The sequence below is a fragment of the Chiloscyllium punctatum genome, chromosome 24 (assembly GCF_047496795.1).
Source record: "Chiloscyllium punctatum isolate Juve2018m chromosome 24, sChiPun1.3, whole genome shotgun sequence".
In the NCBI taxonomy this organism is placed as follows: domain Eukaryota; kingdom Metazoa; phylum Chordata; class Chondrichthyes; order Orectolobiformes; family Hemiscylliidae; genus Chiloscyllium; species Chiloscyllium punctatum.
This window is the reverse complement of record NC_092762.1, coordinates 77,502,009-77,522,674: the sequence shown is the minus strand read 5'-3', so window position 1 is coordinate 77,522,674 and position 20,666 is coordinate 77,502,009. Positions and strand designations below refer to the sequence as shown.

At 43.2% G+C, this 20,666-nt stretch overlaps 1 protein-coding gene across 1 annotated transcript in view; it reads left to right on the top strand.

The window, feature by feature from the left end:
* apc2 (APC regulator of WNT signaling pathway 2) overlaps positions 1-20,666 on the top strand; it is a 206,721-nt gene that overhangs the window by 108,888 nt on the left and 77,167 nt on the right. The window contains exons 4-6 of the mRNA XM_072594240.1: positions 275-470; positions 1,609-1,717; positions 6,773-6,886. Of these exons, the coding sequence (XP_072450341.1) occupies positions 275-470; positions 1,609-1,717; positions 6,773-6,886 (419 nt within the window). The remainder of the gene's footprint in view (positions 1-274; positions 471-1,608; positions 1,718-6,772; positions 6,887-20,666) is intronic.

Genomic DNA, 20,666 nt, shown 5'->3' with positions numbered 1-20,666 from the left:
ATGGCAGGTTCAAATACTCATATTAAAGTTTGGAAGTCTGATTGTATGAAATTAACTCAGTTGGAATTTTTGAAGCAAAAAGTAATGAAATTCTGAAGTAGATTATATTCCAGAAGTTTATTAACTTGGAATGTTGGACAAAGGAAGGTTCTTGAAAAGATGGGTTGACTGTGGAAAAATTGGACTTGTGAGTTCGAATGGCATGTTTGTAAATAAGCTTGTGTTTTATCAATTCCAGAGGTTTCACTGTCAACTATTCTCTTTAATTGTGTAGAGTTGAATACGGATGTTGCCAAATTATGTGACATAAAATGGCAATCAAACATGGTGTGCTCGGGACTGGATCAGCATGCACTGGAGCCACCAACTGAGAGAAAACAAACGCACCCTGGTGGAATAGCACTGGAGCAGGATTCTTTGCCAGTGGCAAGTGGAAGTGTGGAGCACCTAGAGGAACTTAATGAAGAAAGGTAAATCATGGAACAGCATTGGAGCAGAGGGGAGGGATTCATCAGTAGTCACTTGGGTCATTAGTTGTGAAATTTGGGAGAGTTGATGCCTGTGACCTTTTCGCTTTGGCATCAAAAAGATCTCAGCTGAGTTTTAACTGTATTTCTAGGCAGCACAAAAGCTGTTTGAACTGCTTTGAAAATGTGGCTTTGGGAACAAATTTTAAACAGGTTAACAGGAGTAGGCCATTTTGCGCCTCAAGCCTGTTCCACCATTCAATGAGATCATGGCTGACTTTTGGCCTAACTCCATATACCTGCCTTTGGCTCTATCTCTTTGTTTAACAAAATGTATCAATCTCAGATTTAAAATTAGTAACTGATCCAGCTTGCCCATTGAGGAACATGAACTGGAGGAACACACATGGGGTGTGGGGAAGTCAGCAAGGGCTGAGTTTCTGTGTTCCTGAATTCGTGGTCCTTTGCAAATAATCACATGACCACTGTAGGTAAAGCCTGCTGACTGAAACTTTTAATGCTCAAATCTGTGTTTTCAAACTCCCCAAATTTACCTTAATATAGCAATCCATGCAAACACAATAGTTTTCATTCTTTTCATATGTCGTGAGTGACTCTGGCAGGGTCAACTTAGGATTGTAGTTCCCAAAATGGCCTTCAATTGAACACCTTGTGAGACCATTTCAGAGACCTGACACTGCAGTACATCAGTGAGGGAGTGCTGCAATGTCAAAAGTGCAATTTATCAGATTACCTGGCCATTAGCATATTGCAGGGGCAGCAGGGAGTGAAGGTAATCCAAAACGACTGGGTGAAACACGTACCAATGGCCAGCTAACAGAAGCTTCTTGATGCAGATGGGTAGCCCACACTGAGCTAAAAACTGGCAGCAGAACTGGTTTGAACTTGAAAAGTTCTGAAAAGAGAGTTGCTAAAGCTCTTTGTGTCACACAAAAAAACAAATTTTCACTGATTGCAACAATTTATATAATGGAAGAAAACATCACTTGAAAATTGGCATTCTTGTATTTTGTCCTGATGAGTTTCGGAATATGTTTCTCATTTCAACACCGTTCATGTCCCTATGGAAAATAGCTACTGGATTGCTGACACTAAGATATCTCTTTTTTTTCCTGTGCAGGGCTCTGCTCCTTTCTGAGATTGAAAAGGAAGAGAAAGAGAAAGCCTTTTATTGTACTCAGATCCAGAATCTTGGCAGACAGGCAGATGAACTCTCACAAATCAAGACTGTGAGTATCAATGGAGATAGAAACATGGTTTAGGAGTCTTGGTTCAATTCCATTTCTCAGAATTGAGTTGAGAATGCATATTGATAAACACAACACAAGAGCAAGTTAGAATGTGGAAAGACCATTTCGGCACAAAGAAGGCATTATTGCTTTCAAACATAAAATTATCCAGCCAAAGTGATAGCTGTATTTTAATTTGAGTAACTGGTCCTGTCCTCACACAGAGTTGTGCTGGAAAGGAGTCAGCGCATCAGCACTGTAGCTTTGGAACAATACACACTTTGAGTGTGGGATCAATTAAGTTAACCTTTAATATTGAGTTGACAAACCAATGCAAAGTGGGTAAAGAAACTAACGTGAAGTTGACTGAGGTGACAACACGACGCAGCACTGGGGGTTTACTATGCTGCTGGAGTTGTTGTCTTCCAGCTGAGATATTGACTGACTGCCCTTTCAGGTGGATGTAAATGATTTAGATAGACAAGACTTATTCTGCTCAAATATTTGTTTAACTGGCAAGTTTAATATTTCAGCTGGTGGGAACTGTGTGCAAATTGGTTGCTGAGTTTCTCACAACACAGTCAATACTTCATATAAAACATCTTTGGCTATTAGTACGCTTTGGAACATTCTGTGATCATAAAAGATGTGAAGTAACTGAAAGCTTTTCTTTTCATTTGTAACAGCTGTTTTTTCATTTTTAGATTTTCTGCCCATTTCTAAGTCAATATCCAAAGAGCCAAAGGGACAGGTTTTCCAAAATAGCTTTCCTGGTATATATTACTTTAGTATGATGAGAGTGCAAGCAGGGAGCAGGATGGCCAATGCTCAATAATTAATTAAGGGACACCATAAGACCTACAAGAGCAAGGGAGGAAGTGGGGGGTGATGGGGGGGACAGAGGCGGGGCATCTGAAAAGCCCATGAGGGAGGGGGGGGGGGGGGAGTGGATGGTGAGTATGAAAATGTTGGCAGGGTGAGCTGGCACGAATTGCATACATCCCCCAGACATTGGCTGGTAAGCCCCAAGAAACAAAGATGCAGTTTCTGGGGTTAATAGCTAACCAAACACAGAAAAGTTGAGTGACAGAAAAATTCCAGGAAAATTGCATCACGGGGAAGGTATGATCTGGGACCTGAGGGCAACTGACCAAATTAGTCAGTCAGACAATCCCAGAAAATCTGGAGTGGTTGGTCAGCCAGGGTCAAAATATTTTTTTTTCGAAGACCTCCCCATGTGGGCTACCTTTTGGTGTTCAGGGGGATGCTTCCATTCTGACTAACTCATTAATTGCTGATATCGTAATGTTGTTTGTTATTTGTGTTGGTGTGTGACATATTTGGAACATGCAGAATCTGAATTAGAAGCATTTATCAGTATCCTCAATATTTATTGTTGCCTTTAAACTTAAAGCCATAGCTCACAAGGAAGACATTGATGTCTTAGACACCTCAAGGTTTAAGTTGGCAAAAGCCAACGGACAGTGTTAGAATAAGATTTTTAAAGTAAGCGACACATACTTCTACATTCAAAGAGCCGCTACCTTGAACACATCTTCTATAGACTGATGAGGTCACAGCTGATGTATTTACATTACCTTCAAAAAGCTGGAATATTTTATCCAGTCAATTGCTACCTTTTGTGCTGAAGCTCAGGGCTCTAGCTTAGAGATAAAATTAGTCATTGAAACAATATTCATTTCAATAACATCAATTACAATCTTCCCCATTGAGTAGCTCCTGAATGTATACAGCCTCATTATAAGATACCATGTTCACTTCCAAGTAAATCATCATCTCAGTGATTTCAGATTTTTCTAGCTCCTGGTTGGTTGGGTGTTCCTTTATCGAAGGGTTTGATATTGTTCTTTCTTCTTTTTGCAGCTTCTTTCTTTCTCCCCTCCATTTAATGCCTCGGGCGACTCTCTGTGTGGAGTTTGCACGTCCTCCCCGTGTCTGCGTGGGTTTCCTCCGGGTGCTCCGGTTTCCTCCCACAGTCCAAAGATGAGTAGGTCAGGTGAATTGGCCATGCTAAATTGCCCGTAGTGTTAGGTAAGGGGTAGATGTAGGGGTATGGGTGGGTTGCACTTCGGCAGGGCGGTGTGGACTTGTTGGGCCGAAGGGCCTGTTTCCACACTGTAAGTAATCTAATCTAAATCACCCTCTGCTGTCTCTCCTGTCTTGTTTGCAGCCTTCCTATGTTTGTGACTTCTCTCTGTCTCTCTCTCTCTCTCTTTTTTTTATTCATTCACGGGACGTGGGTGTCACTGGTTGGACCAGCATTTATTGCCTATCCTTAATCACTCACAGGACAGTTGAGAAGCAACCACATTGCTGTGGGTCTGGAGTCACATGCAGGCCATTGTGTAAGGATAGTAGATTTCCTTCCCTCAAGGACATTAATGAGCCAGATGGGATTTTCCGACAATTGACAATGATTTCATGTTCATCAGTAGGTTCTTAATTCCAGATAATCTTTATTGAATTCAAATTCCACTATCTGCCATGGTGCAGTTTGAACCTGGATCCTTGGAACATTATTTGGGTCACTGGATTAATAGACTAGCGATAGTGCGGCTAGGTCATTGTCAACCCTCCCAGCCCCCATAAAACCACCTTTCTCCTGTGCTGCCCTCTTGCAGCCTGCCTGTCTCCACCCCCCTCCACCCCCAGCCCCTTATGGCCCTTCTGCCTGCCCCTGACCTTGCCCCTTTACAGCCCTGGGCCACAGCCCACAGACCTGAGCTGCCTACTGCTTGACTTTAATCAGCCCTCAGCACCCAGGCCCCAGCTCCCTGCCCTCTGCATCCAACTCCCAGCTCTCCTAATGGCTCCCACTTTCCTGGCACTTACCTACCTACTTGCTAGAATTTAGAACATAAGTACTCGGAGCAGGAGTAGGCAATTCAGCGCCTTGAGCCTGCTCTGTCCTCTGATACCATCATGGCTGATCTTATCTTGACTTCAACTCCACGTTCTACCCACTTTCCATAACCCATCAACCCATCACTAACTAAAAATCTGCCGATCTCTTCCATAAATTTACTTAATGTCCCGGATCCACTACACTCCGAGCTAGTGGATTGCACAGATTTGAGAAAAGAATTCATCTCTGTTTTAAATCTGCCATGACTTAGCATATAATTATAACCTCCCATTCGAGATTGCTCCCCCCCCCCCACCATGAAGAAACATCCTCTCTACATCTACTTTGTCAGTCCCCTTTAGCATCATAGAATCATAGAACCCCTACAGTGTGGAAACAGGCCATTTGGCCCAACAAGTCCACACCGACCCTTCGAAGAATGTCCCACCCAGACCATTCCCCTGCACTATTATTCTACATTTACCCCTGACTAATGCACCTAATCTACGCATCCCTGAACACTATGGGCAATTTGGCATGGCCAATTCCCCTAATCTTACCTTACATACCTCAATTAGATCTCTTCTAAACTCCAGAGAGTATAGGCCAAAACTGCTCAATCTTTTGTGCTGCATCTTAGCGAATGCTCTCTGGAAGTCCAGATATATGGCATCTACTGGATTCCCATTATCCATGAAAACAATGACAGGAGATCTAATCAAGGTATGGTAATTTTATGGTAAGATGTGGCAGGTTTAAAACAGAGATGAGGAAGAATGACTTCCCTCAAAGGGTTGGGATTCACTAGCCCAGAGTCTAGTGGTTCTGGGACACTGAATAAAATTAAGGAGGAGATGGACAGATGTTTGATTAATAATGGGTTGAAGGGGTATGGAGAGTGGGCAGGAAAGTGGAGTTGAGGCCAAGATCATATTAAATGGGGGAACAGGCTTGCAAGGCTAAATTGCCAACTCTTGCTCCTAGTTCTTGCCTAGCTGCTTGCTGTTCCTACAATCACATGTTGGTTCTTTACGCAGCGTGCAGATGATACATTTATTAGTAAATCTATCAGCAGCAAAGCTGGAAGAAAAACAACCTGTGATTGGAGGAGCAGCTCAACAACGATTCCTTCCTTCCACCTTAATGGGAGTTGGGGGAGACAGTGTTCTCTGGCTGCTCATTGAAATAACTCCACAGAGGCTGGTATCGCATCAGCAAGTCACGTGGAAAGTCCTTGATACTGATCAAGTTTCCTCAGAGCCATTTCTGAGAGTGAACAGATCTTCCGACACTCCAGTTTATATCTGTTAGCCAGGGCTCCCAAATTGGACTAGATTAATAGCCCCAATCAGGGATCTCATATTCTAAATTCCACAATTTCACTTTAAATTCCACAATTTGCCATGGTGGGGTTTGAACTTGAATCCCAGGAACATTACTTTAGTCACTGGATTAATGGGTATGTGACGAGTGAAGATATGACAGAACATGTCCAGGTAATATCAGCAATGCATGTTTGTTTTGGCCAAGATTTGATCCTTCAATTGCCTTTGGGAAAGGCTGAGATAGAATAGTCCTATTCCTACTCAAACTTTACACCAAATCCGCTGTGTGAAATTAGCTAACACTACTTGCCAATCTTTCTTGTACTTCTTCTTAAATTATATTATTTCTGTCAGAAATAATATAAAATGACAGAATCAAAGTATCTTACAGCACATAGGCCATTAGTATTAAAGGAGCTTTTGTATTAACATTCCTTAACAGAAAAGAAACAAAAAAAGAATCATCTCTCACCTCTGGTCTCCCACCTTTTGTTCTATGAAAGAATGTTCCAATTAGTTCCATGTTTCTGTGGCCCTAGCTTTTTAAGAATAGATCCAGCTCCCTTTCGAAGGCTACTATTGAATCAGCTTCCACCATTCTTTCAGTGAATATACTCCAGGTCAAAACTAATCACTTTATTAAAAATTCCTCTGTGTTATCTCTCCTCTGGTTCTTTCGTCAAGATGTATCCTTGATCATTGACTCTCCTTCTACAGGAAATAGCGTCTCTCTGCAGAACTCTCGCGTTTGTCTTTGCTGTCTTTTAAAAATACATGGAACTGCACTTCCTCTGAGCGGTGTTTTTGGATTACAATGTCATCATTGGTGTACTTGTTCAGTTTCTCTGGGTTTATCTCTCCAAGGTTTCAAAGCACATGGATTTGATTCGGCAGCAGTTACAGTACGAAGCTCATCAAATCAAAGCCATTATTGAGGAGAGGTATGGGACGAGTGAAGATGTGACAGAACGAGTCCAGGTAATATCAGCAATACATGCTTTTTTGACCAAGATTTGGTCCTTCAATTGCCTTTAGGAAAGGCTCAGATAGATATAGTCCTATTCCTACTCAAACTACACAAAATCTGCTGTGTGAAATTAACTAATTCTACTTGCCAATTTTTGTTGCACTTCTTCTTGCACTATATTAGTTCTGTCAAGAGGACCAAAGAAATAACATTTACATAGTACCTTTCATGTCGCAAAACATCTCAAGTCTGTCCACAAGAGCATTATCAAAAACATTTAATGTAAAACGGTATTAAAGGCGAGGAGAGAGGTAGAAATGTGATCATTATTATGAGTTATTTATTGTCACATATATCTAGAAAGACACAGTAAAATGTATTTTGTTACCACAATCCAGCAACATTTTGAGTAATAAAAATAAATTACATGAACAGAGTTCATTTTCTGTGCAAGGGGTCTTCAAATACAGCTACAGGTCTTCTGCAAGGTGTCCCGGGCTTCAAAAAGTTCCCACTCCAGGTATAACAATGGTAATCCCACCAAAAGTCCACACTTCAGGCAGACTGCAGCCAGGAGTCCTTGGTCCGGGCACCACCTCTGCTGCGGCTACCCACCACCACCAAGAGCCCCTGGTCTTGGGGAACCATTGTGTTTTGGTAACTGGAGAAACAGGCATCAATGGTGGAGTGATGAAAATTAGGAGCCAGAAATTCGAGGAATGTGGAAATCAGGGACATCTGCAGGGCTTGTCTGATTTCTCATATCTCAGCGATTAGCAAAAGCATTAACCAGAAAATATTTGACAAATTCTGGAGCATCACAGAATTGGCTTATCTCTGTCTAAGAAGACTGTACAATGATTGGCTCAGTTGGCTGGACTGCTGGGTTGTGCTGCAGTGTGATACCAGTGTGATACCAGCTTTAATTACCATTCTGGCTCAGGTCACCATGAAGCTCCTGCCTTCTTGATTTTGCCCCTCACCAAAAGTGTGGTGACCCTCAAGCTAAATGACATGGTTGTCTCTTGATAATGAGATAGCAGGCCCATGTCCCTCTGGGACTTTGACTTTTATATTCACTTGTGGGATGTGTACGTTGTTGGTTGGCCTCCATTTTGTTGCTCATCTTGAGATGCTCTTGAGAAGGTGTTGGTGAGCTGCCCGTTGAACTACTGCAGTCCACGTGCTATGGGTTGACTCCTCATTAGGGAGGGAATTCCAGGACTTTGACACAGTGACAGTGAAGGAATGGTGATATATTTCCAAGTCAAGATGGATGAGTGACTTGGAGAGGAACTTGCAGGCAATGGTGTTCCCATATATCTGCTGTCCTTGTCCTTCAAGATGGCTGTGGCCATGGGTTTGGAAGATGCTGGCTAAGAAGCCTTGGTGAATATCTGGAGTTGAGAGTGTGGTGCTGGAGAAGCACAGCAGGTCAGGCAGCATCTGAGGAGTAGGAGAGTCAACATTTCGGGCATAAGCCCTTCATCAGGAAAGAATATCTGGAGTGCATCTTGTAGACAGTAGACACTGCTGCTACCGAGCATCAGTGATGGAGAGTGCAGATGCTTGTGGATGTGGTACCAATCAAGTGGGCTGCTTTGTCCTGGATATTATCAAGCCTCTTGAGTGTATTGGAGCTGCACCCTTCCAGGCAAGTGGGGAGTATTACATCACACTCCTGACTGTGCCTTGTAGATGGTGGACAGACTTTGCAAAGTCAGAAGGTGAGTTATTCACCACAGTATTCCTAGCCTTTGACACATTCTTGAAGCGGCTGTATTTATATGGCAAGTTCAGCTGAACGTCTGGTCAATGGTAACCCCCAGGATGTTGATAGTGGAGGATTCAATCATGGTAACACCATTCAATATCAAGGAACAGTGGTTACATTGTCTCTTATTAGTGATGGTCATTGCCTGGCATTTATGTGGTGCATATGTTACTTGCCATTTGTCAGCCCAAGCCTGGATATTGTCTAGATCTTTTTTGCATTTGAACATGGACTGCTTCAGTATCTGAGGAGTTGTAAATGGTGCTGAACATTGTGCAATCATTAGTGATCATCATCACTTCTAACCTTGTGATGGAGGGAGTGTTATTGATGAAGCAGATAAGGGTGGTTAGACCTAGGGAACTTCCCCGAGGAACTCCTATGGAGAGGTCCTGGAGCTGAGATGACTAACCTCCAACAACCAGAGCCATCTCCCTTTTTGCCAGCTATGTCTCCAACCAGCGGACAGTTTGACCCCTGATGCCCATTGATTCCAGTGTTGCCAGGACTACTTGATGTCAGCCTTATCTTTTGCACTGATGTGTCTCAGTCTATCACTTGCTGCTTATGCTGCTTGACACACAAGTTTGGCAGCTGCACCAGGTTGACCTCTCATCCTCAGGTATGCCTGAAGCTGCTGCTGGCATGCCCTCCTGCATTCTCCACTGAACCAAGGTTTATCCCCTGGTTTGATGATAATGGTTCAGTCGGGGATATGATGGGCCATGATGTTACAGGTTGTGCTGGAGTACAATTCTGCTGCTATTGACGCTCACGATGCCTCATGGATGCCCAGTTTTGAGTTACTTGATCTGTTCAAAGTTTATCCCATTTAGTTTGGTGCTCAAGCAGGAGACCCCCTCGCGGATACAGGTCCAGTGCTGTCTGGAATCGGCTGATTGGGCCATATTTAAACAGGCTGCGGGTACCTTGGGCGAGTACGCCACCACCGTCACAGACTTTATCAACAAGGGTGTGGAGGACTGCATACTGAGGAAGTCAATTCGGGTGAATCAGGACATATAGAACCTGCTAAAAACCAGGCGTGAGACCTTTAGATCAGGAGACCCACTCAAACATAAGGAATCCAAGTATGACCTTCACAGAGCCATTAAGATAGTCAAGGACCAATACCGATCCAAACTAGAGACCCAGACAGACACCTGGCGATTATGGCAAGGACTGAATGACATCACAGGTTCTAAAAAGAGACAGTGCAAGATAACAGACGATGACACATCCCTCCCGGATCATCTCAACGCCTTCTATGCTCGCTTTGAGCAGAATTTCGGCGGAGAGGTAACACTTATTCTGACAAGTCCTGACAAACCTATCCCAACAGTCACTGCATCAGAGGTCAGATCAGTTTTCCTTTGTGTGAATCCAAGGAAAGCAATGGGACCAGACAGAGTACCAAGCCGTGCACTCAGAGCATGTGCAGATCAACTGGCAGAGGCCTTCTCGGACATCTCCAACCTCTCCCTGCAGCAGGCCTCTGTCCCTGCCTGCTTCACGATGGCCAACATCATCCCTGTGCCTAAGAAGGCTCATGCAGCATGTCTCAATAACTACCACCAAGTGGCCCTAGCTTCAGTAGTCGTGAAGTGCTTTAAAAGGCTGGTCATGGCAATAATCAACTCCAGCCTCCCCACTACTCTTGACCCACTCCAATTTACAGATCGGACCAACAGATCCAGGTCAGATGCTGTATTACTTGCCCTCCACTCCTCCCGAGAATATCTTGACACTAAGGACAGCTATGTAAAAATCCTACTCATTGACTACAGTTCAGCCTTCAACACTATTATCCCCTTGAGACGAATTACTAAACTTAGTGATGTCAGACTAAACCCCACTTCATGCACCTGGATCCTCAGTTTCCTGACCCATAGACCACAATCAGTGAAGATTGGGGACAATATTTCATCCTTACTAACACTCAACACTGGAGCCCCCCAGGGGTACGTACTCATACCCCTACTGTACTCACTGTATACCATGACTGCGTTGCGAAATACCAGACTAATGCCATTTACGAGTTCGCTGATGACAGCACCATAGTTGGTCGAATCTCAGATAGCGATGAAACAGACTACAGACGGGAGGTGGAAGACCTGGAAAATGGTGCACTGAGAACAACCTAGCTTTCATTGCCAGCAAAACCAAGGAACTCATTATTGACTTTTGGCGGGATTTTACTCATGCCTCCCCTACACATTAAGAGCACAGAGGTGGAATGAGTGGGGAGTGTCCAACTCTTGGGAGTGGTCATCAGCCACAAGCTTTCTTGGACTCTCTATGTGGATGCACTGGTTATAAAGGCCCAACAACGTCTCTCTCCCTCAGGCAGCTGAGGAAATTTGGCATGACGGTGAATACCTTTGCCAATTTTTAGATGTGCGCCATCGAGAGCATTCTGTTTGGATGTATCACTACCTGGTATGGCAACTGGACCATTCAAGATCGGAGGTTTTACAGAGAGTGGTGACCTTGGCCCGGACAATCACAAAGGTCAATCTCCCATTGATAGAATCCATCTATCAGGCCCGCTGTCAAGGAAAAGCTGCCAGCATTCTTAAAGATCTTTCCCACCCTGGCAATTCATTTCTACAACCTCTACCATCAGGGAGAAGGTACAGAAGCCTTAACACACAGACAAGCCGGTTTTGCAACACTTCCTACCCTACTGTTGTTAGAATACTGAATGGACCCACAAACTCTTAACATTTTGTGTTTTTGTTGATCTAGTATTTACTATCTATGCTACTTAACTCTGTGATCTGCCTGTATTGCTCGCAAGACAAAGCTCTTCACTGTGCCTTGGTACATGTGACAGTAAATTCAGTTCAATTCAATCCAATTCAATTCAATTCGAAAGTGCCACAGAACACGATAGAGGTTATTCTCAATGTAAAGGTGGGAATTTATCTCCACAAGGACTGTGCAAATGTTGCTCTTTCTGACACTCTCATGGATAGATGCATCTGCAGCAGGCAGATTGGCAATGATGAGGTCAAGTATGTTCATCCTCTTGTTAGTTTCCTCAGCATCTACTGCAGATCCAGTCTACAAGCTATGTCCTTCAGGACCCAACCAGATCGATCAATAGTACTGTTGCCGAGCCACTCTTGATGGTGGACATCGAAATTCCCCCACCCACAGTACATTTTCCAACCTCAGTGCTTCCTTCAAGTGTTGTTCAACATGGAGCTGTACAGATTCATCAGTTGAGGGAGGACAGTACATGATGATCACCAACAGATTTCCTTGACCATGTTTAACTCGAAGAAACCCCGGGCAACTCCACAATGACTATATACCACTTTGCCTCCATCTCTACAGGATCTGTCCTGCCAGTGGGACATATCTAGGGATGGTGACATCTGGGATGTTGTCAAGTATGATTCTGTGTCAGGCTGTTGACTAGTCTGTGAGACCGTGTCCCAGTTTTGACACTAGCCTCCAGATATTAGTAAGGAGGACTTTGCATGTTCAACGCGGCTATCTCTGCTGTTGTCTTTTATGGTACCTAGGTGGATGCTCGGTGGTCCAGTTTCATTTCTTTGTTGAGTTTTTGTGGCAATTAATACAACTGCGTGGCCCATTTCGAAGGGCAGTTGAGAATAAACCACATTGGTGTGGGTCTGGAGTCACATGTAGGCCAGACCAGGTGAGGATGGCAGATTTCCATCCCGGAAGCACAGTAAGTGAGCCAGGTAGGTCCTTGCAACAATTGACAATGGTTTCATGGCTGGTAGTAGATTCTTAATTGCAGATATTTTTTAATAAATTGAAATTCCATCATTTGCCATGGCAGGATTCAAACCCAGGTCCCCATAACAACACTTGGGTCTCTGGATTAGCAGTCCATGAATAATACCACTAGGCCATTGCTTCCCTGCCTACTAATAGATGAATGTTTTGAAATGGTTCTTCATACAATGACGTTTTGATTAGATGGTATTTTTCCTGCAAATTGTGCCTACCTTTGTAACTTGGAGAAAAATGAACATCTATTTTGACAGTGACTCAAATGAGTCAAAAAATGTCCATTTCTGTCAGTTAAAGCTCTGCTAGAATCAGTTGAGATGAAATCTGATGTAAGGTTAAGAATTGGCCTTAAGGGTGTTTGTGGGTTTATCGTTGGTGTTTTAAATTGGTGCACCACTGTATGTTCACTTTTACAAACTGATTGCATTTGACAGGGCATTAGCTACAGGCACTATATGACCTTATAGAGATTGGCAAACGCTGATTCCCCCAACAGAGGAGCTTCTAGGCACAAAGTGAAAATTTAATCCAAATGTATAATTTTTACTCACACTTAGAATGTTGAATTTAAATTAAATTTATTGGTCAAGTCCATTCTAAATGCTTGGATCTTGGTTTTTTGACTCATGAACATGACTGATGGGGTCTAGGGAGACGTCAAATTATTCAACTGAAAATATTCTAATTAACCCATGACATTCTCTATCTCCATCTCCACCTCTAACAGGTTCAAATATTCTTGGACCATAATGCCAACAATAGGCATCTACAATAGGCAAGATAAAAAAAATTCAAGATGGCATGTCATTGCTTGTTCTTTAAGGTGTTCGCTTGAATTACTATATCAATGCAGTAAGCTTGAGTAACTCAGTGGCATATATTAGATGCATTATCATTGCAGGAGTGGGATCAAGTAAGAGGTAAGAGGAAGTTTGAAGGGAAATTAGTGGAATCGTCAAATGTCTGCAAATGTTGGAAAAGCAGACACCTTCATATCATTTAAAATGTACATGGCTACAGACCAAGACTGGAAATTGGGATTAGGTTGGATACAACACGGATAGGATGGGCTGAATGGTCTCCTGTGCAATACATTTCTATGATTCAATGCTATAATGGCAGCTTTGGTCTCAAGAATCAAACCATGATAGTCTAAGACAATATCTTGTTGAGAATAATCAGTTAGATTGCACAAATACAAGGGGCTTCATACAGTTTTGACTGGTGTGGTCTATTAAGTGAGCACCTTTCAAATGTTGACATAAGCTGTGCCAGGTTGCTTAATCATTAGTCAGCTTTCAATGTCTCAGTAATAATGAAAAGAAACTAATGTTATTAAACTCCTTGCCCATAATAACTTATTTTATTATCAGTAGTTTAGGTAGTTTTGGGTAATTAGGTAATACTTAGGTAATTTTTGTACCTGCTTTGTGAATCAGACATTACAATTACTTTGACTGCCACATAATGCAACTGCACTTGTCGTTCACTCACACCATCCCAAAAATGGCAATGAGACAAAGACTAGTTATTGATAATCGGGGTATTAAAGGTTAATTTTAACCAGACCTCAATAGTGAATGATTATGATGTAGTAGGCATCACAGAGACTTGGTTACAGGGGGGTCAGGACTGGCAGTTAAACCTCCATGGTTTTTCAACTTATCGAAAAGACAGAGAGGTGGGCAGAGGGGGTGGGGTTGCCTTGTAAGTTAAGAACAAAATTAAATCTATGGTATTGAATGACATAGCGTCGGATGATGTGGAGTCTGTGTGGGTGGAATTGAGGAACCACAAAGGCAAAAAAACCATAATTGGAGTTGTGTACAGACCTCCTAACAGTGGTCAGGACCAGGGACGCAACATGTACCGGGAAATAGAGAAGGCATGTCAGAAAGGCATGGTTACATTGATCATGGGTGACTTCAATATGCAGGTGGACTGGGTAAATAATGTTGCTAGCGGATCTAAAGAAAGGGAATTCATGGAATGCTTACAGGATGGCTTTTTGGAACAGCTTGTCATGGAGCCCACAAGAGAGCAGGCTATTCTGGACCTAGTGCTTTGCAATGAACCAGACTCTATAAAAGATCTTAAAGTAAGGGAACCCTTAGGAGGTAGCGACCATAATATGGTAGAGTTCAGTCTGGAGTTTGAAAGGGAGAAGACAAAATCTGATGTAATGGTGTTACAGTTGAATAAAGGTAATTATGAAGGCATGAGAGAGGAACTGACTAAAATAGACTGGAAGCAGAGGCTAACCGGGAAGACACTAGAGCAAAAATGGCAGGAGTTTGTAGGTATAATTGAGGACACTGTACAGAGGTTCATTCCCAAGAAAAGAAAGATTAACCGGGGAGGGATTAGACAACCTTGGCTGACAAAGGAAGTCAGGAAATGTATTAAAGAAAAAGAGAGATCCTATAAAGTGACTAAGAACAGTGGGAAATCAGAAGATTGGGAAGGATACAAAAGCAAACAGAGGATAACAAAGAGTGTAATAAGAAATGAGAGGATCAAATATGAAGGTAGGCTAGCCAGTAATATTAGAAATAATAGTAAAAGTTTCTTTCAGTACATAAGAAACAAACGACAGGCAAAAGTAGACATTGGGCCACTTCAAACTGATGCAGGGAGCCTAGTGATGGGAGATAAGGAAATAGCAGGAGAACTTAACAAGTACTTTGCGTCAGTTTTCACAGTGGAAGACATGAGTAATATCCCAAAAATTAAAGGGTGTCACGGGGCTGAGTTGAGTATGGTTGCCATTACGAAAGAGATAGTGCTAGAAAAGTTAAAAAGTCTTAAAATTGATAAATCTCCTGGCCCCGATGGGATACACCCTAGAGTTCTGAGAGAGGTTGCTGAGGAAATAGCAGAGGCATTGGTTGAGATCTTTCAAGAGTCACTGGAGTCAGGAAAGGTCCCGGATGATTGGAAGATGGCTGTAGTAACCCCCTTGTTCAAGAAAGGATCAAGGCAAAAGATGGAAAATTATAGGCCAATCAGCTTAACCTCGGTTGTTGGTAAAATTCTAGAATCCATCATTAAGGATAAGGTTTCTAAATTCATGGAAGAGCAGAGTCTGATTAGAACAAGTCAACATGGATTTAGTAAAGGGAGGTCATGCCTGACAAACCTGTTGGAATTTTTTGAAGAGGTAACAAGTAGGTTAGACCAGGGAAACCCAGTGGATGTGGTCTATCTAGACTTTCAAAAGGCCTTTGATAAGGTGCCACACGGGAGGCTGCTGAGCAAGGTGAGGGCCCATGGTGTTCGAGGTGAGCTGCTGGGATGGATTGAGGATTGGCTGTCTAACAGAAGGCAGAGAGTTGGGATAAAAGGTTCTTTTTCAGAATGGCAGCCGGTGACGAGCGGTGTCCCGCAGGGTTCCGTGCTGGGGCCACAGCTGTTCGCATTATATATTAATGATTTGGATGAGGGAACCGGGGGCATTCTAGCGAAGTTTGCCGATGATACGAAGTTAGGTGGACAGGCAGGTAGTACTGAGGAAGTGGGGAGGCTACAGAAGGATCTAGACAGGTTGGGAGAGTGGTCCAGGAAATGGCTGATGGAATTTAACGTGAGCAAGTGCGAGGTCTTGCACTTTGGCAAAAAGAATAAAAGCATGGACTACTTTCTAAATGGTGAGAAAATTAATAAAGCCAAAGCACAAAGGGATCTGGGAGTGCTAGTCGAGGATTCTCTAAAGGTAAACATGCAGGTTGAGTCTGTGATTAAGAAAGCGAATGCAATGTTGTCTCTTATCTCAAGAGGGTTGGAATATAAAAGCAGAGATGTACTACTAAGACTTTATAAAGCTCTGGTTAGGCCCCATTTGGAGTACTGTGTCCAGTTTTGGTCCCCACACCTCAGGAAGGACATACTGGCACTGGAACGTGTCCAGCGGACATTCTCACGGATGATCCCTGGAATGACAGGTCTAGCATATGAGGAACGGCTGAGGATACTGGGATTGTATTCGTTGGAGTTTAGAAGATTAAGGGGAGATCTAATAGAGACGTACAAAATAATACATGGCTTTGAAAAGGTGGATGCTAGGAAATTGTTTCTGTTGGGGGAGGAGACTAGGACCCGTGGACACAGCCTTAGAATTAGAGGGGGTCATTTCAGAACAGAAATGCGGAGACATTTCTTCAGCCAGAGAGTGGTGGGCCTGTGGAATTCATTGCCACGGAGTGCAGTGGAAGCCGGGACGCTAAATGTCTTCAAGGCCGAGATTGATAGGTTCTTGTTGTCTAGAGGAATTAAGGGCTACGGGGAGAATGCTGGTAAGTGGAGCTGAAATGCGCATCAGCCATGATTGAATGGCGGAGTGGACTCGATGGGCCGAATGGCCTTACTTCCACTCCTATGTCTTATGGTCTTATGGTCTTATAGTTCCTTGTTCTTCAAGTCGGATTAAGGGATTTGTAACATCTCTTGCACTATTGGAAAATGTGAAAAAGGATCTATCTGGAACTTTAATAACATAGTGCTTCCTGGGACGTAAAACCAGATATTGTTAATTTCTTTTGTAACAGAGTGACAATTATACTTATTGAATCCAGTGGTTCAGTGGCATTGTTACTGACTGAAGTGGATAAATCAGTAATGTCACATTTGTAGATCCCAGCATGTCAGGAAGCCAACAAGAGGAAAAACCCAGCTGGATCTTATCCTTACCAGTCAACTGATCTCAGTTGTTTGTCTACAACAATATTGCTAAGAGAGACCACCTCACAGTGCTTGTGATATTCATTTGTTGGGAGTCCAGCACATCAGTGCAAGTTGGAACCATTTGCGATCTTTTTCAGCTAAAAAAATCAAATGGATGATCCATCTCCACCTCTTCCTAAGGCCCTGGCATCACAAATGCCAATCTTAAACCAGTTTGATTCATTCCACATGATATCAAGAAATTACTAAAAGCACTAAATACTGCACACGTTGTGGGCCCTGACAACATCCCAACAATAATATTGAAGACTTGTGTTCCAGAACAAACTGAACTCTAAGCCAAACTGTTCTAATACAGCTACAACACCCCGATCAATCCAGTAATGTGAAAAATTAACAAAAAGCAGGACAAATCCAAATTGGCCAATTAACGCATCACCAACTCCTCTTTATTATCTACACAATGATCAAAGGGATTATTCACAGTGCTATCAAGTGGCAATTGTGTGCTTACTGATGATCAGTTTCGGTTCCATTAGGGCCAGTCAGCTTCTGATCTTATTACACCCTTGGTCCAAAGATGGACAAAAGAGATGAACTCCAGAGGTGAAGTGTGAGTGACTGTTCTTGACATTGAGGCAGCATTTGAACGAGTGTGTCATTAAGGAGTCCTAGCAAAACTGGAGACAAAGGAAATCAGTGGAGATTGAGTCATACCATGCACGAAGAAAGATGATTGTTGTTGTTGGAAGCCAGTCATCTCAGTCCCAGGACATTGCTGCAGGAATTTGCCAGGGCAGTGGGTAGTGTCTCAGGACTAAGCACTTTCAGCTACTTCCCTTCCATCATTAGAGTCATAGGGATGTACAACATGGAAACAGAACCTTTGGTCCAACTCGTCAATGCTGACCCCAGATATCCTAAATTAATCTCGAGCCGTTTGCCAGCATTTGAACCCTTCCTATTCATATACCCAAACAGATGCCTTTTAAATGTTATAATTGTACCAGCCTCCACCACTTCCTCTGGCAGCTTATTCCATACACGGACCACCCTCTGTTAGATCTGGAAATATTTGCTGATGTTTGCACAATATTCAGCATAACTTACAAATGCTCAGATACTGAAGCAGTTTTTATGAGTTTGCAACTTGATAGGTGACAGATTATTACACACAGTCCTAGCAATAACAATCTCCAAATAGATAAAATCTAATCATCTCCCCTAGATGTTTAATGGCAATACCACCTCTGAATCCCTTACTATCAACATCCTTAAGTGTCACCATTGGGCAAAAGCTGAACTTGCTTAAGCCATATAAAGGCTGCAGCTACGAATGTAGATAAAGGGCTTGGAATTCTGAGACAAGTAATTAACCTTCTGACTGCTCAAACTTCTCCACCTGAAATGCAGAAGTCATGGGTGTGTTGGAATACACTGCACTTATAGAGTCACACAACACAGAAACAGGTCCGTTAGTCCATGCCAACCAGGTTTTCTAAACTGAACTAGTCCCATTTGGCCCATTCCCCTACCCATGTACTGGCCCCAATGTCTTTTGAACATGGTAGTTGTACCCACCTCTACCACTTCCTCAGGCAGCTCTTTCCACATATGCACTACCCTCTCTGTGAAATATTTGCCACTCAGATCCCATTTAAATCTTTCTTCTCTTAAACCTATGCCCTCCAGTTTTGAATGCCCCTACCCTGGGAAAAAGATATGGCTATTCACCATATCTATGCCCCTCATGGTTTTATAAAACTCTATAAGGTCACCTCTCAACCTCTACGCTCCATGGAAAAAGGTATATCCCGCCTCTCCTTATAGAGGTTTACAAAGTTATGAGGGGCATGGATAGGGTAAATAAACAAAGTCTTTCCCCTGGGGTGGGGGAGTCCAGAATTAGAGGGCATGGGTTTAGGGTGAGAGGGGAAAGATATAAAAGAGACCTAAAGGGCAACTTTTTCACGCAGAGGGTGGTACTTGTATGGAATGAGCTGCCAGAGGAAGTGGTGGAGGCTGGTACAGTTGCAACATTTAAAAGGCATCTGGATGGGTATATGAATAGGAAGGGTTTGGAGGGATATGGGCCGGGTGCTGACAGGTGGGAATAGATTGGTTTGGGATATCTGGTTGGCATGGACGGTTTGGACCGAAGGGACTGTCTCCATGCTGTACATCTCTATGACTCTATAAATCATACCTTCCAGTCTCGATAACATCCTTGTAAATTTTGTTTGCACACTTTCCAGTTTAATAACACTCTTCCTATAGCAGGGCAACCAGAAATGTACACAGCACTCCAAATCTGGTTTCACTAATGTAATGTGCAGTTGAAACGTTATGGAGAAGATTTGTAGCTCAGGTTGTGGATCAGATTGCTGGTTTGCTCGCTGAACTGGTAGGTTTGTTCTCAGGTGTTTCATCACCATGCTAGTTAACATCATCGGTGAACCTCCGGTGAAGCACTGGTGTTCTGTCCCGCTTGCTATTTATGTGTCTTGGATTGTTGTGGTGGGTGATATCATTTCCGGTTTATTGCCCACTACAACAAACTAAGACACATAAATAGCAAGCGGGACAGAACACCAACGTTCCACCAGAGGCTCACTGATCATGTTACCTAGCATGGTGACAAAACATCTGAAAACAAACCTACCAGCTCAGCAAGCAAACGGATAACCTGGAACATCATGTCTCAACTCCTGTACTCAATGTTCGGCCTGATGAAGGCAAGCATGCCAACTGCCTTCTTCACCACTCTGTCTACCTGTGACACCACTTTCAATAAACTATGTGCTTTCACCCCTACATCTCTCTGTTCGATAACACTCCCCAGTGCCCTACCATCAATTAGGAAAGCCCTGCCCCACCCCTGGTTTGTCTTATGAAAATGCAATACTTCTCATTATTCTGAATTAAACTGCACCTGCCACTCCTCGGCCCACTGGCCCAGTTGATCAAGATCCCTTTGTACTGAGATAATCTTCTTCACTGTCCATGCACTACTAATTTTGTTGTCATCTGCAAACTTACTGACCATGCCTCCTATATTCTCATCCAAATTGTTTATATAAATGCTTAGCTGAGTGCAATTGTAACACTCAAGAAGCTGAACACTGTCCAGGACAAAGCAGGCTTCTTGACCAGCATCTCTTCCACCATCAATACATAGCAATGTGTACCATCTACAAGATGCACTGCAGCAAGTCATGAAGGCTCGTTCAACAGCACCTCCCTAACTTGCAACATCTTACCACCAAGAAGGACAGGGGCAGCATACACATGAGAACACCAACGTTTGGAGCGGCACAGTGGCTCAATGGTTTAGCACTGCTGCCTCACAGCGTTAGAGCCCCAGGTTCAATTCCCACCTTGGGCAACTGTCTGTGTGGAGTTTGCATGTTCTCTCCATGTCTGCGTGGGTTTCCTCCAGGTGCTCTGGTTTCCTCCCACAGTCCAAAGATGTGCAAGTTAGGTGAATTGGCCATGCTAAATTGCCCGTTGTGTTAGGTGCATTAGTCAGGGGTGAATGTAACAGAATGGGTCTGGGTGGGTTGCTC